The following is a 26,497-nucleotide window of genomic DNA, read 5'->3' as shown; positions in this document are numbered from 1 at the left end:
CTGTGCAGACAGCTCAGAGCCTGGAACCTGCTTCAGATTCTGTATCTCCCTCTCTCTCTCTCTGCCCCTCCCCCACTCGTGCCATGTCTCTGTCTCTCAAAAATAAACATTAAAAATTAAAAAAAAAAAAAACGACAACAAAAAACCCAAAAAACTCAAGTGAGAATTGTAATGGAAATAAATATTACCCAGTGTACTGGATTTGAGCTTTTTCATGTTGCTCTGGGATAGAGTCTCTGAGTACTCTGAGTCCCTGAGTGTTCGAATAATTCAGCGAGGGTGGGGAGATGTTTTCCATGATATACCCGAACTGTTGGATACGTTTTTAAACTTCGTAAGTTGAAAATTGGGAGTACTTACTGAAAGTTGATAAGATTTTCATGGTGAAAATAAATACCTTTTGGAAGTTGAGAGTTTCTAACGAACAATTCTCTAACAAATTACACTAAATATGCATTTCTTAAAAATAAAAGCATTCACTTTGGGGGCTCTACAAGCTTAAAATTTATGGTTGTTAATGGCAGTGCCTCGAAGTCTTTCCATGAAGTGGAACCTTCCTTCAGATCTGTGTGTAAAAACTGGCCTGTTGGGAAGTGGGTCTGCTTGATTCTAGGTAGCTAGAAAAGACCTATCCAGAACACCAACCCAATATTCACGACCCAAGAAATTGAAGTCACCTGGGCCAGGGTGAGACTGGGAGGCCTATTTAGTTAAATGACAAAGCGAAAAAGAGTGGGCTAAACAAAAAGTACATTTTTCCATTTTAAAAGACTTACTTACTACCTTAAAATTAACTTTTAAGTCATGGCATGTCCTCTAAATCAAACTTGTGTTGTTTTTAAGCCCTAAATTATTTCTATCTTAAGTACAATCTCAAATGGTACATTGAAGATAATCATAATAGCCACCATTTATTTGAGTGGTTATAATATTCCATTCAATATACTATGTATTTTATGTAAATTCCCATTTAATTCTTAGTACAACCCTCCTAGATAGGTGTCAGGATAATATATTTTATACATTTGAAAATTGAGTATGTAATTGGCCCAAGGTCACACTGGAAGGTGGTAGAAACTGGTTTTGAGTGAGGTCTCTATGACTTCAGAGCCTATGTCATTAATCAGTCATAATCTGACCACCACCAGATGAACAAGCTGATTTTTTGAATATTTTTCATCCCTGCTTTCATCTATTATCTTAACAAATGCATACACACCCTCTTAAGAGCAAGATGTTTTGGGGCACCTGAGTAGCTCAGTTGGTTAAGCATCTGACTTCAGCTAAGGTCATGATCTCACAGTTCGTGAGTTCGAGCCCCACATCGGGCTCTGTGCTGACAGCTCGGAGCCTGCTTCAGATTCTGTGTCTCCCTCTCTCTCTGCCCCTCCCTTGTTCATGCTCTGTGTCTGTCTCTCAAAAATAAATAATAAACATTAAAACATTAAAAAAAAAAAGAACAAGGTGTTTTCCATAGCAACTAAGTATGTACCTTTTAACAGACTAATAATTATTTTTAATAAGATCACGTATTTTTCCATATTCCCTTAACATAAGAGAAACTAATATTTCTGGATTGAATTGAGGTGAACATTTTAATTATATAAAATAGGTTTTTAGCCTTGGAATTTTTTGGTGTTCTTTTTTTTTTCTTTGCAATTGTGAAGTTGCAAATTAACTCTTCTCTCTTTTTTTTTAAAGTTTATTTATTTGTTTTGAGAGAGTAGGGGAGAGGCAGAGAGTGAGGGAGAGAGAGAGAATCCCAAGCAGGCTCCTTGCTATCAGTGCAGAGCCTGATGCAGGGCTCGATCTCACAACCTGGAGATCATGACCTGAGCCAAAATCAAGAGTTGGGTACTTAACTGACTGAGCCACCCAGGTGCCCTGCAAATTACTGTTCTCTTAAATTTTCAATTTATCTTCCCCCACATTGTCAGTGTTCCCCCACATTTTTTATTTAAAAAAAAAATTTTTTTTTTTTAACGTTTATTTATTTTTGAGACAGAGAGAGACAGAGCATGAACGGGGGAGGGTCAGAGAGAGGGAGACACAGAATCTGAAACAGGTTCCAGGCTCTGAGCTGTCAGCACAGAGCCCGACGCGGGGCCCGAACTCACGGACCGCGAGATCGTGATCTGAGCCGACGTCGTTCGCTCAACCGACTGAGCCACCCAGGTGCCCCTTTAATGGGTAAGAATTTAATGAGAACTTCCCCCACATGTCTGGTTGTCCTTTGAGAAGTCATTTAAGTGCCTTAGGAAAAGATATCATTAACTGTTCTTTAATCAAGAAGCATTACAGATTTTTTTTTAAGTTTATTTGTTTACTTTGAGAGAAAGAGAGTGAGCGAGCAGGGAAGGGGAAGAGAGGGACAGAAGGAGAGATTCCTAAGCAGGCTCCATGCTGTCAGCACAGAGCCCTACATAGGGCTTGAACTCATGAACCATGAGATCATGAACTTAGCCAAAATCCAGAGTCGGATGCTTAACCAACTAAGCCACCCAGGTGCTCCTATTACAGATTCTAATAGGAGGGGAAATCTATATGAACGTAGCAAACTTTTTAGTTTTAAGATAGGATTATTCCTTTATTTCTTTAAATAATGGTTTTCAAATGGAGACTAGAAGCGGAGATGGAGGGTGTTTGAATTCTGTGGGCAAAACCCTCATACCTTTGAGACTCCATCTTCTCGAGCTGCTGTTATTGTAAAAGCGTTCAGGTTCTTGGCTTCAGAGGCAGGAGGGCAGAAGAACATTTGAGAAGCACTGCCTTGTATGGCACAGGGCACGTTCTTACAGATAAGCTCCAGGCTCGAGATTACATAGAGGAGAGAGAAACTGATCTTGGTCAGTAGATACAAGTGGTTGGTTATGATAGTAGGCACTCTTCAGTATTTGTTCCCTAATCAGGTATTGGTACAGCTGCTTTGACCTATCTGATACTCTGCCAGAGAAGTAATTGAACTTAAAGGGGGACAAAAGGACATGCAATACTTCTTTTTGGTTTCACTAGTTTCCCTTCCCAGTGCGGCTCCTGCCTCTCTAATTAGTTCTTCACTCTGGTCTCTTTGCAGTTTATCAGGTGCCTCATCATTGTTCTTGGGATGAAGTCTAAACCACTTAACTCTGCAAATAAGAGACTTCTTTGATCTTTCCTAATCTTGCTAATGTAATCTTTCACCTCTCTCCTTGCACCGGGGCACTGCCCTACAGAGGCAGTTCCTCAAATGTGTTACATTTTTATGTCATTCCAGACTTATTCACACTAGTATCCCTGCCCAAGATGCTTGTGCTAGATTTTTCTCTGAGTTCCTGCGCATCCTTTAAGTCCTGACCTCAGTGTCACCATTTGCAGAAGCCTGCTCTGACCCTTCATGGCCGAGTTAGATGCTCCGTTCATGTGCCTTTGTGGCCCTGAGTTACAATACTGTATTCTTGTGCTTGTGTAGTGCTGGAGCATAGCACTGCGTTGCAGTTAATTTCACATTTGTCTGAGCTCCTTCAGACAAGACTACATCCTGATCAGTACTGTGTTCACAGTGCTCAGAACAGTGTTTGACATATGCTTGGAATTCACATATTTATTGTGTTGAATTGGACCTCAAGCAATAAGTTTGTTCTAGCCCCTGTGAATGTTTTTTACTAAGAGCACTTAGAATAGAATTTCTTAATAACTGTGGCATTATGGCTATACGTGTTACTTACTTTGGATCAAAACCAGTTGTTTTCCTTACTTAACTCTTGTAGGTCCACAGAAGATATTTTGTGGGAAATCAAGTCCTAAAGGTCTTTGCAGCAAAAGATGATGAGGTAAGTTGACAGTAAGCCTTTGAGGTAGTGCCACAGAATTGAATTGTCATTTTAAGTGAGTTGTGTGGGGCTATTTGTGGTTTAAAATGACGTTAATTCTTGCAACAGCCGTGGGAAAGTTCACTGACCTTTAACTCTGAAAATGGAGACATGATAAATGAATTTGTCATAGCATGAGCACAAGGCCTGAGAACATAGTCCTTCAGTTGGAGACCAGGTGAGTATTAAGAACAAAAACATTTGAACAAATGCATTTAGGTATGGGAGTCTCATGGTCAGATGTTCAGGAGGCTTGGGGTCAGGTTGCCATTTTCATTGTCATATACACTGGACATTTAGCGCTGGCTTTAGCATTCTGGAGCTGAGCTTTCGTGATTCACTGGACCACCTCCCTCTCTGAGAAATTCATCTGTGCACCCTTTGCTCTTTCTTTGTGCTCTTTTCCTACCTCTCCAAGAGATTCTGTTTTCAAGCTGGTCTGTGCCTGGCTAACAACTCATGACTCTTGCATCCTACTGTCACCTCTCCCCTCTCTGTAAATGGTTTCCACTCAGCCTCCAGGTTGGAACGTGTCATTTGGAGGTGTGATCTTGACTGGAATATTGCAGTCTAGTGTCCATTTAAGGCTACTTAAACAGGTATTGGAGTTCCAGAAGTATTTGCATTTGATGTTAGTAATCTGGATGTAGAAGGCTTATTTGGGGTATGGGGAGGGCAGTGGTATAAGTACTTGATCTAGCCTCTTGGGCCCTTTTCTGCGTCCTCCTCACTTCTGAGGGTTACCTGGCTGTTGACCTGGTGAGTAGGCATGCCATTCTCAGAACAGTTCAGTTAGGAGAATTGATTGCTTTCCCATCAGCACTGAATGGGTTTGTCGTTAGAGCACAGTAGGCATATGTCAATTCTGGTTTACTTGAGAATCCAAGTTGATGGGTTTTTCCTGAATCAAATCCTCTTGGGAATTATGTGTGTCTAGAATATATTGTTGTCATAGCTTAACAGCATTTTTAACTTCTGAATTTTAACTCCAACTTAGCATCCCTTCACACAGACAAAATTCTGATCACTTCATGTGATTGCCAGTATGCAGTGAAGACTGTTGACAACAGCTTTGTGGTACGGCCTACGTGATTATCTTGACTTGCTAGCTGAGGGCAGCCTTGTGTCATGTATAATTCCAGTCCGACCTCACACAGACCCCGTATCCTTGGGTTACTTTGAGTCACTCAAAGGAAAAAAAAATCCTCTTCTAATGGCAAAGGGCCACTGTGTGGTGTAAGTTCTTGATGTCCTAGTCAAAGAAGAGTATTAACTAATTGGAGCTTCTGAGATAAGCAGAGGAGGAAGGGACATACAATTATGTCATGATGACTTCCAATAAAAGGTTGTATGGAAAGAACTTCCATAGGTGGGTAGGGAAGTAGGAGGGATGACAGACATGAGAGCCTTCTTCCATGCATTAGAGGGTTGTTATGTGGAACGGAAAATAAACTAGGTTTCCTGCCAACAAGTGGTGGTTTTGTTCAAAATGAAGAATTACTTTGTCAACAAGGATTACTACCTCCAAGTGGATTGGTTTCTTGTGAGATGGTTGGATCTCCATTCCTGAATGTTTCCCAGCAGAGTCTTTATTTCCACCAGCCAGATTTTGGGGAGGGAGTTTTGTCAGCATGTGGGTTGTTAAACTAGATGAATGCTGTTGTTTTCCAACTCAAATATTCTATGATTCCGTGAATAATTCCTTTTAAAAATATGTTTTCTCTGGTCATGAACATATAATTATTTTTGTGTATGGAGAATCTACACTTGTACGTGATTTGTACTGTGTGTGGAGGAGAAAGGGAAGAGGAAGAGAAAGAAATGGAGCTTTAGTTGAGTTTCCCACAGGTGTAGCGTTGTGTTTACAATGTCACAGTCATCCCTGACCCCATCCTTCCTTCAATATCCCAGTTGGTTCTGTCAAAGACACCCAGATAGAAATTTGCAGACAAATTAGAGGTAATCTCTTCCTCAGACTCCCATTGTGTTTACCGGTCTATTGGGACTTGTTAGACTATACAAGTTCTGTATTTGGTACGTATGTCACTTCCTGTTAGTAAAGAATGTATTAGCTCAGTGAGATCAGGGACTCATCCTTGTCTTTTTATAGGACCTAAGACATTGTGTAGCAAAGAGTAGGCACTAAGTAAATATTCCTTGAATTGAACTAAAAAGGTAATGAATCTGTCACGAAACCTATAGAGGATTTTGATGAAAAGGTATTGAGGTTACAGGTTTTTAGTGGAGGAAATGAAAATCTACATAGCTAACTTTGATAAAGGTTAACTTTAACATTGAGAAAAGTACAGACAATGTGTTTGGGAGTTATGGAGAGGGAGAGTGAAGCAAATCTAAAATGGAGAGGGTGTCACATTACTGGGCCGTGAAAATCGGTTAGGAGCTCAGAAGACAGATGTGGAGAGGGCATTCTAGCTAGGAGGAAACTATAAGAACAGAAAGCCACAGAGGACGGAAAGTGCAAGGCTAGTCCAGGAGTGACGGACAGACACCTGAGGCTAGAGGAGTGGGACCTTTGGAGATTCTTAGGGAAGGGCCTGACATGATCAGCTCTGAACTGGAGAGGCAGCGATGGAAAAGAAGATAGATTTGAGAGACAGTGCAGAAGTAGAATTGGCTGAGTTTGCTGAACATGTGAAGGTGAGAGATGAGTCAGGTGGTATGACTAAAAACTTTGAGGCTTCTCGTTTGGTTGATTGGGAGATGGAGCTCGTGAAGTAGGGAGCACTGGAGGAGAATGGGGGAAAGATAGTAGTTCATTGTTGGTCATGAACAGTTTGCAATACCTGTGGTCTAACCGTATGAGCTGTCTATCGGCTAGTAGGCAATAGAAGCCTGGATTTTAAAGTCTGGATTCAGTTTTAAAGCTGAATATACAGATTCTGATTCATCAACTCATGGGACTGGGTAAAATAATCCCCAAGTAGAGTTTCAGAGTGAGAGAAGGAGAGAAAAGCCAAGAACAGAATTTCACGATTAGTGGAAGAACTGAAGAGTTGGGGGGGGATGACCCACAGAGAAGAGTATTGTTTCTGAAGCCGAAGAAGGAGAAAGTACAGAGAAAAGGGGATGGTTAAGTGCTCCTGAAAGGTCAAATAGAATGGGAACAAAGGATTGGCAATTAGAAGGTCATGAGTGACTTTGGAGAATAATTTCAGTAAGGAAGGTGAGGTCAGTAGCTGGATTAGATGGAAGAATAATTGTGTTGTAAGCAGCGAAAACACCAAGACTATTATTTCATGACATTTAGAGGTGAAGGGAACGATCTAGATAGTAATTTATGGAGAGAGGGGGAGAAAAAGAAATATTTTGTTTAGGAAGGCTGAGAGGGGAGTTTATTTGGAGGATAAGGGTATGAATTCAGAGAAGAAGGAAGATGAAGATAAGATACAATAAGAGAGGATCCACATAATGAAGTGAAGTTTCAGAAGAGGTTACAATATGTCTGACCAAATCAGATGTGTACAGTGTGGCCTTGAAGTGGGTACAGGGGCGCTTAAAAAAATCTGGGGGCACCTGGGTGGCTCAGTCAAGTTAAGCGTCGGACTCTTGATTTCGTCTCAGGTCATGATCCCAGGGTTGCGCTGGGCATGGAGCCTGCTTGAGCCTGCTTGAAACTGGCTCGCGCTCTCTCTCTTTCTCCCTCCCCCTCCCCCCCTCCCTCTCCTCCCCCTCCCTCTTCCTTTCCCCCTTTCCCCGCTCTCTTGCTCTCTTGAAAAAAATAAAATTAAATTAAAAAATCTGAAATAGGAATAAAGTAGATAACAGTCTTTTTTTTTTTAGACCTAGTATAGTTGTTTATTTTTCTTTACTGCATATTCCTGTGGACATCATAGCGTAGTTCAGTCAAGAAAAGGTATTCCATTGTATACATCTGAATTTATCTGACCAAACTATGAAAAAAAATTAAGGATAAATCAATACATGATCAATATATATTGAAGAGACTCAAAAGCAATGTGAGCCAGGCACAAATGGTGTTCTAGGACCACTGTTTTAAATATGTTCATTCTGGTAACAACTGAGAAGAGTTAACAGAACCTTTTTAATTTCTGGCATGAAGAAGGATGCAGAAAAAAGAGGTTAATGTTTTCTATCATATTATCAGTTCCAAATTATAATAATAGTAATTCCTACTCAGGCTTTAGAAACACTAAAAATACTCCGTATGTTTTCTGTTCAGTCTATATGTTTGATCTAGTTATCAGCTATAGGGTCCCAGAGTAAATTTTTATAAGCACAAAACTTAATCAAAACTCAAATACTAAATAAAAACGTTACAGCGTTAGAGCTCAGAAGTTTGCTGAGTCGGATAATCTGTAACTGCCAACAAATAATTTCATTTTTAGTAACATTGCTAATAAAGGTGTGCTATCTGCCAGCTAATAATATAGGTTGTAAGCATGGTGGAAACAATGTATAATTTAAAGACAAAAGGACTTTCTTTCTTTTTTTTTTTTTAATTTTTTTTTAATGTGTATTTATCTTTGACAGAGAGGGACAGACAGAGCATGAGCGGGGGAGGGGCAGAGAGAGAGGGAGAGACAGAATCCGAAGCAGGCTCCAGGCTCTGAGCTGTCAGCACAGAGCCCGACGCGGGGCTCAAACTCACAGACCGTGAGATCATGACCTGAGCTGAAGTCAGATGCTTAACTGACTGAGCCACCCAGGCACCCTTCTTTTTTTTTTTTTTTTATGTTTATTTATTTTTTTGAGACAGAGAGAGATGGAACATGAATGGGGGCGGGGCAGAGAGAGAGAGAGAAGGAGACACAGAATCCAAAGCAGGCTCCAGGCTCTGAGCTGTTAGTACAGAGCCCGACGCGGGGCTCAAAGTTACAAACCGCAAGATCATGACCTGAGCCAAAGTTGGACGCTCAACCTACTGAGTCACCCAGACGCCCCAGGAATTTCTTTTTCTTAAGTGGATAGCAATCTTCCAAGTACAGTTGAACTTTGGACACTGGAGAGGAGTGGAGAGTTAGGGTGCTGGTACCCCATGCAGTCAAAAATCCAGTGTAACTTTTGACTCCCTGAACTACTAATAGCCTACTGTCTACCGAAAGTCTTACCAATAACAGCAGTTAATATGTATTTTATATGCTATGTGTATTATATGATGTATTATAGTGAAGTGAGCTATGGAAAAGAAAATGTTATTAGGAAAATCATAAGGAAAAGAAAATGCATTTATAGTACTATGCTATAAAAATCTGTGCAGGGACGCCTGGGTGGCTCAGTCGGTTGAATGTTCGACTTCATCTCAGGTCATGATCTCACAGTTCGTGGGTTCAAACCCCACGTAGAGCTTTGTGCTAACAGCTCAGAGCCTGGAGCCTGCTTCTGATTCTGTGTCTCCCTCTCTTTCTGCCCCTCCCCTGCTTGTGCTATGTCTCTCTCTCTCTCTCTGTCTCAAAAATAAACATTAAAAAAAAGGTCAGCGTATAAGTGGACTCGTGCATTCCTGCTCACATGTTCAAGGGTCAGCTGGATTGAGTTCCACTGGGAAAGTACACACACGTTGGCTTGGTTAACGCAGCGTCTTTCTCCCTAGGCAGCAGCAGTGGCACTTTCCTCCCTGATTCATGCTTTGGATGAATTAGACATGGTGGCCGTGGTTCGATATGCTTATGCCGGAAGAACTAATCCTCAAGTTGGCATGGGTTTTCCTTATATCAAGGATGCCTATGAGGTACAACCCACAGGTCTTTCAAGTTAATTATTTTCCCTCAGTTCCTTTATCCCAAACAGTGCTTCTCAGCTATTACTGTGCATGGGAATTACTTGGTGATCTGATAGTGTAGGTCTGGGGAGGTGCTTGAGACTGTGCGTTTCTCACAAATTCCCAAGTAATGCTGATGCTGTTGGTGTGTGAACCACACCTTCAGTTGCAGTGAAAAAACATAAATTGTAAAAGTAGGTAAGGAACTTATGATTAAATCAAATCGATGAAAGTTAACAATAAACCTTCTGTTTGCTCAGTCCAGTGACCTCTCGGTTCTTACCCTTCTTGATTTTTCAGAACCAAATGGGGAGAGAGAGTACCCTCATTTTTACAAATGAAGACTCTGAATAAAGGTCGAGGCTATGATTTTGTTGTGATCCTTGAAAAACTCAGTTCAGACTCTTAGAGAACAAACAGGCTTGACAGAGGGAGGTGGGGAAGGGAGGGTCTGTACTAAGGAGGGCACTTGTTGTGATGTGGTTGTTGTATGGTAAGTGATGGATTGCTGAATTCTCCCAAAACCAGTATTGCCCTGTATGTTAACCAACTAGAATTTAAATAAAAATTGGAAGAGAAAAATTCCGTTTATTTAGGGTTCTCCTGTTCAAAATATAGGCCCAGATTCTTTACCACATACTGTTTCTCAGAGAACTTTTCTGTGGTAGAAAAGAGAAACTGGAAAAGAGAAGGCAAAAGTCCTGAGTTCATGCTCAACCTTCTAGACACTACACCCTTCTGATTTGTTGTATTAGTCATGCATTTTGCAGATATTCTTTGATAGTCTTTCTTTTAAGTATTTCTCTTATGTTCGATATTCTTTGTACTGTTAATTTACAGTTGTGTACAACTGATAACAAATCAAAACACTTTACTTACCATGTACCAGACTTGAGTTGTCTGACTTTTGTAATACTTCAGTTGTGCCACCTTCATGGTGTTTGAGACCAGTTTTATATTTTTTCCATTAATTTGGTTGTTTCTGCTTTTACTTCCTTTCTTTCTCATTAGTGTTTAATGTACGTGCAGCTGCCTTTTATGGAAGACTTGCGACAATATATGTTTTCATCCTTGAAAAATAGTAAGAAATGCACTCCCACAGGTGAGTTTATTTCCATTTGCTCATTAATTGCCTCTAAACACACACTGTTCTTGGGAAATCCCCTGTGTGCAGTCATGGTTGGGACCAGGGGATTTCCCAGAGTGGAATTGCTTGGATTCCAGTCACGCTTGTACACAGTGATGATGAAAGTGGGGCATGATGAAAGTAGGTATAGGTTTGCCCTGGACTCTCCAAACACTATCTGGTTTCCCATTTCTGACTTAGAGTTTGTATCTAGGGAGCAACTTGTGGGAAATGGATGTACATTCTCTGGTTGTGAACCAGTTTGCCCTCTGCTGAAGTGAACTGATGTATAGTGTCAAAGCTGTGACTTCAGTGTCCCACATAAAATACGATGTAACTGTCTTTGAACTGAAAAGTAACAGTGCTGGAGATTAACTTTTCTCTTTGCCTTTTCTTTGTAGTTTACAGTAACAGTTCCAGTCTCCTTGTTCCTTGTTTCTAGGAGTTAACGATGGGCTTGATCAGAAAAGGACTTTATTAAGCACCTGGCTACAAATGTCAGGGTGCCACACAGAATGATGCTCACAGATACTGTCTTTGAGAGAGCTCACAGTTTAAGGCAGTTGCGTAAGATATCATAGTGGGCCAAATGTGATGAATATACCAAAAAGAACACACAAAAAAATGAGTAGATGTTTTAGTTTGAAAGTTTAAATCTGTGTGACATTGTAGGATTAGGGGGTTGTGAGATGAGTCTCAGAAGTGGGTTCTTTCTGGGTTTTTTTGGTTAGATCTGTTAGGATCTGTGTGCAGTAGAAAAGCCACGAACCAAAGGGGGCCTAGCACTGTGTCTTTACCTTCTAGAAATGAGTCCCTGTGCATCATGGCGGAGCCAGGCATGGACTTGAATGTATAGAAGCCTGCACTGTGTTTACAGTATCATTTCTCTACATTTTGATAATTTCAAATGTTAAATGCATAGACATTTAAAAAAGAGAGCTTTATTGAAAAATTATCATATAGACATATAAACCATTTACTCAGGATCTAAAATATTCAGTATCTTTCTGCCTTGCTTTATTTCCTTTGTGTTTGTGTATTATTATTTGCATTTTCTCCATTGCAAAATGAATCATTAACCCTGTTTGGCACGTGTCCCAAGTAGATGTTTATGTAGAGGTATGCAATTCCAATTATGTAGAGGTCTTGATAGTAGCTTGGAGTAGCAAGTAACAGCCACTGAACGTTCCCACACACAGGTGCAACCTCCTCCCTATTGCCAGTGGACCCTGCAGTAGTCAGCTTAAGGTGGTGATGGCTGTGTCAGCTTGAGGTGGTGCCAGGTGGTAAGGTCTGAAAGCTCCCCCTGGAAAGTCTGAAACTGGGATAGAAACGTATCGTGATAAATATCTATAAGCTCTTTCTTTTTGTAGTAAAAGGGATACTTGAGAAGGTGAAGAATAGAAGCCTAGTAGGCTTTTTAGGAGCTGCTTATTCTCTTCCACCTTTTGCCGACTGGCTGTGAATGGTCCAAAAATAGCACTTCAGCTTTTAACAGCTGAGCTGCTGTGTGAATCAGCAGAATGGAAGTTACACACGGTAGTTTAGGTAGAAGCGTTTTGGAGAGTTGCCTTTCATCCACGTTGCTTTGGACTGCCATTTTTGTTGAGTCGGTAGATTTTTATTTAAGAGCAGTTGCTTTCTGTTAGGTATTGGGAGGGAGGTAATGAAGAAGTTGTCATGTTTCTGCTCTCAAGGGTCTTACAGTTTGGATAGAGTGAGGTAAGACGTGTGCACAGGTGTGCATACAGGCCATATGGTTTGGGAGAGGAGAGAGCTCATTCTGACTTTTGGAGATTGAGAAGGAGTCTACTCCCTCTGGTCTACCAGTGTCTTCCCTTTGGGTTTTTCTGTCTTCCTATCAAGTCAGTCTGATACAAGTTTTAGGAAATCCTGGTAAAGCTTATGCCTTCTCACCAAAGGTATTTTCTTTTCCATGTTTTTCTCCAGATAATTACTAATTTTTTGAACATACTAACTCATTGAATACTGAATATTTTGAGTCACCGTATGGAAGATGGGTTTTGTATGGCTGTGGTGCTTCCTTTGGAACAAACTTTTGCTTTCAATATGGTATTATACTGTGAAAGTTGACCAAATGGTATAGCTAGATAGGACCTAAGAGACCAGCTACTCTAAATAGCTCTTTTTACAAAAGAGAAAACCAAGACTCAGTTTAGTTAAATGACTTGCAGGACTAGAGACTATTTTGGCCAGGCCTGGACTGTGTAACTTGCCAGTATTTCTGTATCTGTGAATGGAAAGCATTTGTTTTAGTGTAGAACAGTGGACGTAATCATTTTTCCTTGGCACTGCTCTGTTTATCCTTGTTTTAGAGGCTCAGTTGAGTGCTGTTGATGCTTTGATTGACTCCATGAGCTTGGTAAAGAAAGATGAAAAGGAAGACACCATTGAAGACTTGTTTCCAACCACCAAAATCCCAAACCCTCAACATCAGAGGTTGTATCAGGTAAGAGAGGGAAGATGAACCAGTCTTTTTTTTTTTTTTTTTTTTTTAATGAGTGAAAAATTTTTTAAATGAGTGGGTGAAAAGAGTGTAATTGGCCACAAGCATTTTTGTCCTCTGAGGGCTTCAGTTGCTTTATTTAATAAAAGAGTAATACCTTCCTCTTCTACTGAAAAACATAAAAATACTTTGAGCTGTTGGAGAGAAAGAAGTAAAGTTAAGATACTTGAAAAATTCTTTTTTTTTTTAGGAAGGCCAGTTTGTTGGGTTTTTTTAAGGCTAGTTTTTTCATAAAGAGCAGATTCTTCTTCATGCCTTTTCTAGGCTTTTCTCCTCTATTTTATGTGAATGAGACTTTTCTTTGTTTTTTATATGCAAATAGGAGAGTTTTTTGTGACCTTATAATAACATTAGAGAAGTGTTCCAGTACCACATTTATCAAAAATTTCATAATTAAAGGTAGCATAGAGGTCGGATAAAGAGGGTTAGTGTTAAATTATTAAAGAGTGACTAAAACACAAAAAAAACGTAAAATAGGTATTTCTGCATCTTGGACCAAAGGAATTGGAAGGTGGCGACTGGATTAAGGGCAGCTGGGAAGGCTGATAGGTGGGGCTGACTTGTGCTGAGATAGGGAGTGGATGGACTGAAGGAATGTTCCAGTCCCGGATGAAGTTGCTGGCAGTAGGACAGAGCCCTCTCTGAACCCCACAGAGCTGACAAACATCACAAGCAGCTTTTTCAGGCGAGGTCTTCCTCACTGAGGAGTGGAGGACCTGCTCTTGCAGGGGCAGGGGCAGGTAGACATGTGGGGAGGTGAGGGAGAGACAACTCCTTGTCCCTTTTGACTCCTTTCTCAAAGTGACTGACTCAAGTGCATATCGGGGCCTTATGTAATTTTGAGGGATCTTCTACTCAAAAGGAACTGCCTGTTTTTTTGATGCTTGTAATTCCTTAAGTAGTGAAAACAAATCTTTTCCTCAAAATTAGAATATAAAGCTTAAAAACTTACCTGGCAGGAGAGATACCTGATCGCGAAGGTGGTTTTCCCAGGGTGAGGTTTATCTATTGCACTTTGGATGTGCTGACCCCTGTGATTTCCCCAAATGTGGGAAACTCAACTGCGTAACTTGTGGTAGTGGGGGACTGTGTTAGCACTTTCCCCTGGTTTAAAAAAAAAAAAAAAAAAGAGTATAAAGCTTAACATGTAAAGCGCTGACTCAGTGAATGCTCTAGTATTCTAAGTGCAGTCAAGTACATGCTACTTGTGTAAACTTCTTTCGTGTTTTTGACAAGTGGACTTCAAGACCTGAAGCCCTCTGTCATTTGCAGGGAAGGGAGGAGGAGACCAGTTGGTGTGGAAAGCTTGCAAAAACATTTGATCACCATGGTGGAAAATAGAAACTTCTAATACTTGGCAGATTTATCTAGGGTGTATTCCATCTGCCTTCAGTAAATGTTTATTGGGTTGATGAACAGATAACAAGCCATAAGCACAGGTATGGTTACCTTTCAAAGTAACAATAGCTGCAAACACTGGCAGCTTTGATTTTCACAGTTTACCAGCCTTGCTTGCTTTTGTGGGGGAGAGTTTCTAATATGGTTTGTCTGTATAAAGAAATACTATTGCTATGGCGTTTATAAATTGAATTTACTTTTTTTTTAACACGTATTTATTAAGTACTAACATTGTGCCGTGAGCTAAAGATACAATAAGCTCACTGCTTAAAGCTGCCCCCCCCCCCCGCCCGCGCCCGCCCAGAGGAGTAGAGACGTAAAACCAATAGGTACAACAGTGGTGGGCACAAAACCATATGGGGAAAAGAGAGATTCTTGCACGTGGGTGACTTGAGGAAGGCTTCACTGAGGAAATGTGACGAGGACACACCAGGCAAAAGAAGTAGCATGTGCAGAAGCACGGAAACAGGAAGAAGGGTGCTGGATTTGGGAGTCTCCAGATCATTCCATTTGGCTGGAGAAGAGGCTGTATGGGGACACGATGGAAAAGAGGGCAGGGCAGCTCAATAGCAGGCCGGTCGTGAAGAGCCAGTCGCTTGCACGTTGCCCTGTAGGCAGTGGGAAATCACAGGATTTTGTCCGCAGGTGGGTGACAGATTTTTAGAAAATAGCTCTCTGGTGGTGACATGGAGGTGCAGCAGAGACCAGTTGGGAAACCTGCAGTGGCCCCCATGAAGGCCTGAGTTCAGGCAGTGACAGGGAAAGCGGAGAGGGAAAATGTAAAGGCAGAGGAGACAGGACTGGAGGGGCTGGGTGTAGTTGAGGAATAGGAATTAAAGATAACAGGATCCTAGCTTGGGTGCCTGAGGGACGGCATCACTGTTAATTGTGATGGGGAATATAGAATGAACACACTGAAAAGGTAGTTCATGTGTTTTTGCAGGTGTTAAATTTGAGCCGTCGGTTGGCTATCCCGGTACACACACCCAGTAGGAAGTTGGAAATAGGGATGCGGAGCCCCAGGAGAGAAGTCAGGACTAAGTACATGGATTTGGGAGTCCTCCCCACTTGGGTAATAGAAGTGAACAAGATCACCTAGGGAAAGCGTTGCGTGAGAAGAAAAGAAAACAAAGTCCTGCACACCAGCGTGTGAGTGAATAATTAGGAACAGCCAGAAGAAGAAGGGTTGTTAAAAGACAAATGAACCGTTCTTATTCTCCCCTTCTCCAAAAAAAAAAAAAAAAAAGGTAGAAAGAACTAGGAGAAGCTGGTGCCTTGGAAGGCACAGGGAGTGATCCATGTCCGGAAAGAAAAAGCAAGTTTGATGCTGCTCACTGGTGAGTGATGGTGAGCGAGCAGGACGAAGGGCCGTTAGTGTCTGCATGAAGTCTCTGCTTACATTGAGGGCCCAGCGGCGGTGGAATAGTGGGGTGGGAGCAGGAGAAAGCTCTACTGATGGAGGGAAGGAGAGAGGATACAGGAAGCTAAGTAGGATGGGGGACCTAGGAAGACTTCCTTAACCTCCTTTATAAATGAAACATTCATAGCTGAGAGTGACTCAGCTGGGAGTAGGGGGCAGAAGGAAGGAGAGGTTACCCATCAGTTTGTTGATGAGGTTAATTTAATTCTAATTTTACAAAGAAATGCTGAAGGGGTGCCTAGGTAGCTCAGTCAGTTGAGCATCTGACCTTGATTTTAGCTCCGGTCATGATCTCACAGTTTGTGAGCTCGAGCCCCGCGTCAGGTTCTACTTCTGCGCTGACAGCATGGAGCCTGCTTGGCATTTTCAGTCTCTCTCCCTCTCTTTCTGCCCCTCTCCTGCTTGTACATGCTCTCTCTGTCTCTTTCTCTCAAAATAAATAAATAAGCATTTTTTAAAAAAAGAAATGCTGAGAGATACACTTTTTGTGTAGAGTTACAACTGGCTTTTAAACCATTGATGCAGGGTTGTTAAAATCAACATGCTCGTAACATCAACATGCTCGTAACTTATGAGCTAATCATGTGGCCTGCAGGGGTTTTTTTCTAGTCTTTTTCAAATTACAAAAATCACATCAAGGAATAACAGTTGCTTAAAAGACAAATTAATAGGTTTAAGAGTGTAATGTCAGCTTCTCTGCTATTAAAAAGTATTGCATTACTTTCTCATTACCTCAGTTTTTTTAATGAATTGAGATTTTTTTTGAGTGAATGAATTTGATAAGTATCCCACTTAGTTTTATCTAAAGTACGACCTTTGAAAAAGTAGGAGTGGTTGATGCTTTAGCACATCTCCTGTAGATTATTACCGACTTGCGAGTGATGACACTGTTTGAAAGAACTGTCTAGAGTTCCTACTGGAGTGTTTTTCTGCGGGGAGGTTGTGTAGGATATTTGTCCATTTGTTGTAGTTGTTGTCTCAGAGATGTTGAGTGAGTATCAGCGAGTCTTCCAGAGTATGTAAAAGGTCGTCTGCTGTGTTGGGTTACAGCTTACGTCCTGAGGGCTTTCTAAGCTTTGCAGATAATGTAATGACCTGAGGGAGAGCACTGTGAATTAAGAACTGTGCACAAGAAGGTTGGGGGTAGATTCACAGGGTTTGGAGTCACTTCAGTTTCCCCTTTTGCTTCACATTAAATGAGCTAATGTTGCTGGTGCTCAGGGGAAAGTGGAGTGATTAGGAAAGAGGAAAACAGACTCTGAGACGGATTAATATACTGTGGAGAAGGACGAGTGTGGTCACTGTGTTGAGATGAGATGACAGAGCAGCACATCAGAGTTCTAGAAGCCGTCAACTCAGGTAATATTTACTATCTAAGTTTCAGCTTTTTGTTTTTGTTTGTTTGGTCTTTTTAGAATGGAGACTTCCAGCCTAACGTTTCCTACAGGGTAGGAAAGCAGTTCATGAGGTGCTATAAATCCTATACCTTGTGATATGAAACAGTGTTTTGAACTGTAAGAACTTTTCAGCTCCCTGGATTTTTTTCTTTAAAATTACCAGTGTGCAAATCGTTTAAAGGTGGGAATAGTAGGACTCGTGTTCTCCAGCCTAACTTTGGGATGATTCTCTAGCAAAAGGAAAGGAGAGGTCCGTGATAGTTGCATTTTGCTCACCTTCCTGTACTCCTTTTCGGAGTATTCACTTTTCTGGGCAGACACCAGCACCGCTACAGGCGGGCTGAGCAGACTGAAAGCGGTACGGGTGACCGAACGGAGGAGGCTTGCTGTCCGGATTTCCACTCATGTGCGCCGCGCAGAACCTGGCCTGGACCCTGGCCCCGCTCTTGGTGCTGCTTCCCGACACTTGTGTTAACAGGTGGAGTCCCGGGAAGGAGTACTTTAGTCCTTCGGCCAATACCTATTAGGTGCTTATTGTGTGCCAGGCACGGCTTTTAGTACCTGGAATTCAGCACTAAACAAGACAAACAAGATCTCTTCTTTTAAGAGGGAAGGTTAAATAGTAAGTAAACTACAAAACTGATCATGTTAGATACTGACAAATGCTATGAAAACTGTAAAACAGGGGTAATGATAGAAAATCGCTGGGTGGCAGGCTGGGCGTGGAGGGGTTCCTTCACAGTGTCCAGGTCGGCCTCTCTGAGGAGATCATAGTTGGGCAAAGAACAGAAGGATTAAAAAAAGGCTCAACTCTGTTGAGATCTAGGGGAAGGCCGGTGAGGCAGAGAGAGCGATAAACTCAGGACCCAAAGGCTAGCATGAGCCTGGCACCTGAGGGAAACAGGCAGGGCCCAGTGTAGCTGGGTTGTGACGAGCAAGGAGGAAGGTGGCAGATGAGGGAGGCGTGCAGGAGCCGTGGTGTGCGTGACTTCTTAGGGTCACAGTAAGGGCATTGGCTGTACAGAATACTGAAAGTAGATTTGGGGAGACCAGTTAGAAGGTGACTGGTGGCCCACGCAAGGGGGGGATGGTCCCCAGACAAGAGTGCTGGGAGAGGAGATGGACAGAAGTGGGTAGACCGGTGGAGAGGAGCCCAAACTGAGCACTCTGGGGAGGTTTGGGACAGACCAGCATTCTCATCTCTCTCGCAGATTTCTTCCTGGGACTCACCGAGCATAGTGGCTCTGTTTTAGCCCCGTTTCATCTACCACACGTCGTTTTCTAAGATTATGCAAGGGGGAAAGCAGTCTTCTGAAGGGAGGTAAAAGGATTCGAGGCCCTTGGAATTAATGTGTTTTAGAGAACCCCACATATTGTCCAGGTGGTGGAAGCAGCAGCCTCTGTTTATAAGATGAGCCTCTGTTCTAGGAGGCCTCCCGCTGATGGTGCCGCTCGGCTGAGATCCGGTTGTAGACACTGCTGGTGTCCTGCAAACCAAGGTGGTTCCGAGGCCACCCTCTTTGTTCTCTTTTACATGTGGTAGGAATCCTGTAGCCCTCCCAAACCAAAGATCGAGGATCTCTGACCAGAAAAGTATAAAGAAATTGTATATGGTGTCTGCATCTGTGTTTTAAAACCCTTCTACCTTTTCCACAGTGTCTGGCGCACAGAGCTTTACATCCCCAAGAGCCTCTGCCCCCAATTCAGCAGCATATTTGGAATATGCTGGATCCCCCTGCTGAGGTGACAGCTAAATGTCAGATTCCTCTCTCTAAAATAAAGACCGTTTTCCCTCTGACTGAAGCCACCAAGAAAAAGGATCAAGTGCCTGCTCAGAACATTTTCCCAGACAAGTAAGTACTCGATGCAGTTGCACTGGACTTTGGAGTACTTAAGACTGGTGGTAGTCTTAGAGGAGCTCTGGAATTGAGGCTTGCATATGGGTTTGTGGAACCACACAGGTGGAAGGAAGAAACCTTTTGATGTTTGACCCTTGCATTGAAAATACTGGTTTCTCCTTTGTCTCCATTGTAGATAGATTTTATCCCTACTGTTCACCTGGAATTTAGAGCTACCTCCTGGGTTGTTGATGTTTTGATTGGCCTCACATTCTTGGTAGTTTATGTTTAGTGGGAAGGCTAAACAGTTTTTGAACATCCAAGACTAACTTTTACTGTTTTTCTTTGTTTCTTTCTTTCTTTTTTTTTTTTTTTTTAGGGATCTAACATTATTTTTTTTAATGAAATTTATTGTCAAATTGGTTTCCATATAACACCCAGTGCTCATCCCAAGAGGTGCCCTCCTCAATGCCCATCACCCACCCTCCCCGCCCTCCCACCCCCCATCAACCCTCAGTTTATTCTCAGTTTTTAAGAGTCTCTTATGGTTTGGCTCCCTCCCTCTCTTTTTTTTTTCCCCCTTCCCCTCCCCCATGGTCTTCTGTTAAGTTTCTCAGAATCCACATAAGAGTGAAAACATATGGTATCTGTCTTTCTCTGTATGACTTATTTCACTTAGCATAACACTCTCCAGTTCCATCCGCATTGCTACAAAAGGCCAGATTTCATTCTTTCTCATTGCCAAGTAGTATTCCATTGTGTATGTAAACCACAACTTCTCTATCCATTCATCAGTTGATGGACATTTAGGCTCTTTCCATCATTTGGCTATTGTTGAAAGTGCTGCTATAAACATTGGGGTACAAGTGCCCCTCTGCATCAGCACTCCTGTATTCCTTGGGTAGATTCCTAGCAGTGCTATTGCTGGGTCATAGGGTAGATCTGTTTTAAAATTCTTGAGGGACCTCCACACTATTTTCCAGAGTGGTACTTCTACTGTTTTTCACGTAGAGTGCTGGGGATGAGAGGGCAGGGTGAAGGTCATAAGTTTTTCAGTCAGAGGTTGGTATCAGAGAATAGCAGTGAGATTTTTGGAGGAAAAGTGGGAGGGAGGATGAAAACCTGGCTCTTCTTTAGCTTCTCTATCAGGGATGTACTTGGTTACACCAGTAGGAAGGGATTTATAGTTTAAGGACTGCAGAATGCTTTTCCTATGATCAAGCTTTCAGGTAGCTAGTACGTTTTCTCCCTCATCAGATTCTGTTCAGAATCTGTATCAGTTTCCATTCAAAGCAAAACAAAAACTGTAAGAAGTTGTTCTTGATTATCCGGAATCATTTGGGTGGATAACATTGATTTTACCAGGTGTGGCTTTGGTTATTGGTGACTTTTCTCCCCAAATCAAAATGATCTATTCATTTCTTTACAGTGCCTTCCTTCTAAGATTCAGTTTTAGACCTTAATTCTTTTTTCCTTTAATTTCCTTCCCACAGCCGTATATTGACAAAGTAAAGCGTATTGTTTGTAAATACCCCATTGGAGAAGTATGGAATAATTTTCAGAAACCTTCACAGGGTTCTATAAATTGTTAATTTAGTGAATTATCTTCCAAGTTGAATGGAAAGCTTTGCGTGTACTGTGACCTTTTAGAGGTTAATACCCCGAGCTTTGCCAGAATTGGAAAAAAAAAAAAAAAAAGAATCATGGGATTGGTATAGTGTACCATATGCATTCCTAACACATGCTGGAGAGTTTTATGGTTTTTGTAGTCTGTCATGCCTTCTTCTGCAAAGAAAGACTCACTAAAAATCCACTTTCCCTCTGCTGTCCTCATCCACCTGTATCCCTCTGGGTTAGGATTTCAGAACAGCTCAATACAATTCTGAGTCCTTTTCTTCCCTTGACAGCCTTGCCGTAGCCTCGCTGCAGTCATGTGGCTGTTCTCTCTCTGTATTAAAGCTCCAGTTCATGATCTTGATTACCTTCTGGTGTTGTGGGAAAGAAATGGGCCGTTTTCCCCTCCTCCCGTTGATTAAAATGTAAATTAGCTGGTTAAAAAACACACCACATAGGCCCAAAAGACTGTTGTTCTGTGATTTTGATCCCTGCGGTGATTACACCTTCATCCCTGCTCCTCATGCTCACTCTTTCAGGAAGCCCCAGTGTACGGGCTTCTTGTTCTTTGCTCCCACAGTGGTTTGCGACATAGCCAAGTAACCAGCCCGGGAATTATCTCGGTCACACACACCTACTCACACTCCTATTCTCTACCCTTTCTTCTCGGAAGTCTTACGGGTTTTTAAGAGCTGCAGAAATGACGCATTGAACAAATATTTATTGAGGCCCGTAGGTGGGAACTCTTGTATTCAAGAGGAATGACTCCCTTCTGCAGGGATCTTAAAACCCCTCAATTTTAATGACAAGGCTTCAATCAGCTTTAGAGGCGGTCTCCAAAAGGGGGAAAAATTGCTAACAACTGGCTATGTTTTTGTGTATTTTCAGCATCTCCATGTCCCAGGTACATATTTCCGTCATAGAGGTGAGGGGCAAATATCTGTTCAGGAAGTGTCAGAGGCCAAAACAAGAGTCTTGAACTGGAAATCATCAGTTTTTATTCCAGCTATGTCACTCTTGATCTGATTTTGGTTAAATAATCTCACCTTTAGGAGAATTTCTCCATCTAAAAACAGCCTCATCTCAAGAGATATTATAACAGTGAAATCACGGATATTGAAGCAGTTTGAAGGCAGTAGTCAGAACCCAAAGCAATAACAGTATCATTATCCATTAAAATATGGACTGTTTGAGAAGATCTAGTATTCACGCTGGACCTGTTGAATCCCGAATATCAGGAGTGATTTCTTCATTTGAAGAAGATAAGAGCACCTTGTGACATTGCAGTCCAAAAATGTATTCGTGCCCTTATCGTCTACAGCATTGTTTCCCTTAATGTTGCTGCATACCCCTGAAATGAAAATGTCATCTCTTGGACAGGGAACTTAAACGTGAGAATTAGGACATTGGAGGTCTAATCCTGTTTGTGCAACTAAACTCGTATGTGCCCCTGATGCCTTTTTGTCTCTATGCTCAATAGTCTAAACTTTTCTATTCAAGTCTGCTAAGACTCCTCCCCACTTACCTCCGCGACCAGCCGCACCTGGTTACTGGTTTAGACTCTAGAGTCAGACATGTGAGTTGGTCCCCTCACTCTGCAGTGTGACCTTAGGCCCAACTTGCTTATCCGCCCTCAGCTCCAGTTTCCCGGTGGGTGACCAGGGATACTAGGAATAGCTCTCATGGAGTTGTCACGCGGGTTCATTGAGTAAGACGTGCCGTTGGCAGTTGTGTGTCTAGAACCCAACACAGTGCCTAACACATAGTAAGCGTACAGTGTTTGTGCGGAACCGATTTACAAACTGCTCATCACGTCCTGGGCACATCTGTGGCAACTACGGCAGTGATGAAGATGGTGATAATGGTGTCGTGGGGAAGATCGAGGCCCGGTAGGTGGGGATGCCTCAGTTTTCTGGCCCGTCTCCCATATACCTGTTTTGCATCTGCCTTCACTTCCTCTTTCCTGTCTCAGTGGAATGGGGTACATCATCCTGTCCAAAGTCAGACTTTTGCCTGTGTCCTGAGATGCCATCTTCTGTCTCATCTGGTACCTTCATCCACTAATAATTTCTTCCCTCTTTCTGTATTTTTATCTTCTCCCTCCATACCAGCTCCTTTGTCCTCACGTGTTAACGTCGTATTTCTTTTCTCTAAAACGAAATACAGGCATCCCCTCAACTTTCTCCCTCAGACTGCTACCTGTTTCCATCTTCTTTCCTTCCGTGAGCTAGGCTTATTGGAACCATAGTCCACACTGCTGCTTTTCCCAGCTACCGCCACTTCCCTGAAACCTTCAGGAAGGTTTAACTTCCACGTCTCCAGATTTTCCTTTCTAAGCCTTTGCAGCTTCATCTCAGATTCCTCTGGGGTCTGCTTTCTTCCCCCCACCAACCTTAAATGTTCTGTTCTGAAGTACTCCTCAGAAAGAGCTGACATGTATTGGACACGGGTACGTGCTGAGTGCTCCACATGTGTTACCCGTGTGGGCTGTCTTGGCCGTCCTGTGGAGTAGATTCTTCTGTTAACCTCCTCTTAAAGCCGAGGACACCGAGGCTTAGAGAAGATAAGACACTTGCCCAAGACCACAGCGGGTTAGGTGTTGGAGAAAGGATTTCCATGCGCACAGCCTGACTCCAGAGCTTGCCTTCTCAATCATTATGCCTTATCGCCTTAGCAGTGCGTGTCCTAAGACCTTTTATTATTTTATGTACATGTCTTCAAGAACTACGAAATATCTGCCCACTCTAATATGTTTCCATCCTGTTTTCTGGACCTCTGAGGTGTCTATAGATCCCTCAAGTTCAGTGTGTCCAGAAATGACTTCATCATCTTCCATCTCCTCCCGTGCTGCCTTCAAAGCCCTGTTCATGCTGTTCTTCTCTGTTTCGGTGACTGACAACTAATTTCCAGGGAGTCAAACCTTTCCTTTACTTTCCATGTCTGATTGGTTTACCAAGTTATGTTAGATTTACCTCAAATCTCCTCCTTTCGCCTCAAGTTAGTATAGTGGCTGATAGCATTGATTTTGCAGTCAGGTAGAGATGGATCAAAATCGAAGTGTTTCCTTTCAGTGGTGGTTAAAATTGGCAAGCTGCTCAGTGTTGAGTGGCAGTAACAAATACCCACCTTTCAGGAGGCTGTACAGGAGAAGGGCTGGGAGTACAGAATTAATTGTGGACCCCCTTAACTAATGTGTGCTTCTAGACAAGGTTAGGCCCTTTTGAACCTTGGTTTGTTCATTCGTAAAAGGTCAATAATAATAGCTAATTCATAGTGTCATTGTGACATTTAACTGAGGCTTTTTTTTTTAATTAAAAAAAAATTTTTTTAAGTTTATTTTGAGAGAGAGAGGGAGAGAGCATGCGTGCACACGCACAAGTTGGGGAGGGGCAGAGAGAAGGAGAGACCAAATTCCAAGCAGGCTCCACGCCATCAGCACAGAGCCTAATATGGGGCTCAAAATCGTAAACTGTGAGATCGTGACCTGAACTGAGATCAAGAGTCAGACAATTAACCGACTGTGCCACCCAGGCGCCCCTGAGGTATTTTAAATATGCTTAGCATAGTGACTGGCAAGTGGCAAAAGTTAAAACAAAAAAAAGTTAGCTCTTATTAGCATCTCAAATTGCCACTGCTCTTCTGTAGGCCTCAGTTTAGCCTGCTTTCTGAGATGACCCCTTGACTGATCTCCCTCATTCAAGTCTTACCTGTTTCCAGTCCATTCTGCATTTGCTGAGTGATTTTCAAAAAAACAAATCTGATCACATTCCTTCCTTGCTTAAAATTCTTTAATGCAATGTTCCTTAATCTTTGTGTGTGTGTGTGTGTGTGTGTGTGTGTGTATGTGTGTGTGATGGACCCACGTGGTAATCTGGTAAAAACTATGAACCCTCTCTTCAGGAAAATGCCCTAACAAACTAAATTTTGCATGTAATTTCAGGTAGTTCACAAATTCTTGTCACTATCCTTGGACCCCTGGGTAAAAACTTGCTTTAGTGGCTTTCCATTAGCATCAGCTTAAGATCAAACTCTGTTACACAAGTGAGAAAAGCTAGGTAAGCAGACAGAAAAGAAGCAACTATTCATAATCCAGCTCCCTAGAGAACCCCTTTCTTTCCTCACAGTGTCTGTGTCTATGATTTAGGTACAGTGGTCCCACTTTACCCACGGGGGGACGTTTCAAGACCCCCAGCAGGTGCCTGAAACCATGGGTCGTACTGAACGCTATACATACTATGTTTCTTTTCCTGTGCACACATATATCTGTAAGAGATTAACAACAATAACTAATAATCGGCTAGAACAATTATAGCAGTATACTGTAATAAAAGTTCTGTGAATGTGGTCTCTCTCCTCTTTCTCAAAATGTCTTGTTACACCGCGCTCACCTTTCTAGTGATGATGTGAGGTGATAAAATGCCTATGTGATGAGATGAAGTGAGGTGAAGGATGTAGCTATAGCGACATAGTATTAGGCTACTGTTGACCTTCACACCATAAGTCATCTGCTTTCAGACCACAGTTGATGGCGGGTAACTGAAACTGTAAAGCAAAACCATGGATAAGGGGGGACTACTGTATTTCCCGGCCTCCTATCTCACTACTTCCCAGCCTGCCCCTCCTGCCTCAGCCCAGGACAGCAACTGGCTATTCTCTCAGAGGATATGCTGCTCGCCACAGTAGTTTGTTAATTGCCTGTTTACATATTTATCTTTTTTATTTGGCTGAATTTCCTAAAGTGTTGATTACATATTAATTTTTGTACATTTACGATAGAGCTTAGCGGCCAGCACATGGTATTAGGTAAATGTTTGACCAAAAAAATGAGTTAAAAAATGTATACAGATTTACAAAAGACAGTAAGAAAATGAGAAAGTACAATAAATTATCCATGGTTCCGATATCCACATGCAGTAGCTGTTGACATTTGTATGTCTGCTGGAGTCTTGTGTAGATAATTTCTGTCCTCCAGAGCTCAGCTTCTTCATAGGTAATTTTGGGATGAGAGTCTTTGCCCTTTCCCACCACTGAGAGACATGATTAGTTTAATATTTGTAAAATTCCTAATAATGCTATTAAATGGTTCAATCTTGAGAATATTAACCGTATTCAAATTTTTACTACTTTCCGCTTATTGCCTTTACCTGCCCAGTCCTGGAGGATTGATATATATCTCTTTGTCCTTCCTTCCCTAGAACCTTATTTTGGAGGGTTTAAGAAATTCTTCATGCAATTCAACCTTGCATTCTCACAGAACTTAGCATAGCACTTTGGATATCTCATACTTCTTTTCACCATGGTCTAAGTTAATTTGTGTTTTTGAGAGACAGTAGATGAGTAGTTGATATGCTCATGGTACTTTTCATCATAGTGTTTTTCTAAGGAGCAAACAGAAGACCAGAGACAGGAGTCACTTACTAGACTTTAAACTCTATGTATAAAAAAATTAATATACCTTCAAAATCAACTCCTTCAAGAAGGTGTAAGAGTCCAGGGTTAGTCAGTGGGAAAAGTAAGACTGGGATCCAGGAGCACCATGTTTTCTGTCCCTTGGGAAGAACTGGCAAAGGTGAACTGAATGGCTGTGAC

The 26,497-nt window shown here is 42.0% G+C and overlaps 1 protein-coding gene and 1 non-coding gene across 5 annotated transcripts in view; both read left to right on the top strand.

Annotated features, from left to right (window-relative positions):
- XRCC5 (X-ray repair cross complementing 5) overlaps nucleotides 1-26,497 on the top strand; it is a 130,033-nt gene that overhangs the window by 21,020 nt on the left and 82,516 nt on the right. For 3 of the 4 annotated variants that reach the window (XR_002079022.2, XM_019446053.2, XM_019446054.2), the window contains exons 10-14: nucleotides 3,747-3,809; nucleotides 9,421-9,558; nucleotides 10,600-10,690; nucleotides 13,051-13,184; nucleotides 19,113-19,309. Coding sequence is in view for 3 of the 4 variants with exons in the window: in XM_019446053.2 (XP_019301598.2) it covers nucleotides 3,747-3,809; nucleotides 9,421-9,558; nucleotides 10,600-10,690; nucleotides 13,051-13,184; nucleotides 19,113-19,309 (623 nt within the window). In the remaining variant the exon portion in view is untranslated. The remainder of the gene's footprint in view (nucleotides 1-3,746; nucleotides 3,810-9,420; nucleotides 9,559-10,599; nucleotides 10,691-13,050; nucleotides 13,185-19,112; nucleotides 19,310-26,497) is intronic. The other variant, XM_053905056.1, reaches the window with a different exon arrangement.
- LOC128772790 (U1 spliceosomal RNA) lies at nucleotides 14,186-14,348 on the top strand. The gene has a single exon (XR_008416942.1). It is a non-coding gene; the product is annotated as a U1 spliceosomal RNA (small nuclear RNA).

Source organism: Panthera pardus, unplaced genomic scaffold (genome assembly GCF_024362965.1).
Source record: "Panthera pardus isolate Hobbes unplaced genomic scaffold, ASM2436296v1 HiC_scaffold_10, whole genome shotgun sequence".
In the NCBI taxonomy this organism is placed as follows: domain Eukaryota; kingdom Metazoa; phylum Chordata; class Mammalia; order Carnivora; family Felidae; genus Panthera; species Panthera pardus.
This window is presented reverse-complemented; position numbering and strand designations above follow the sequence as displayed.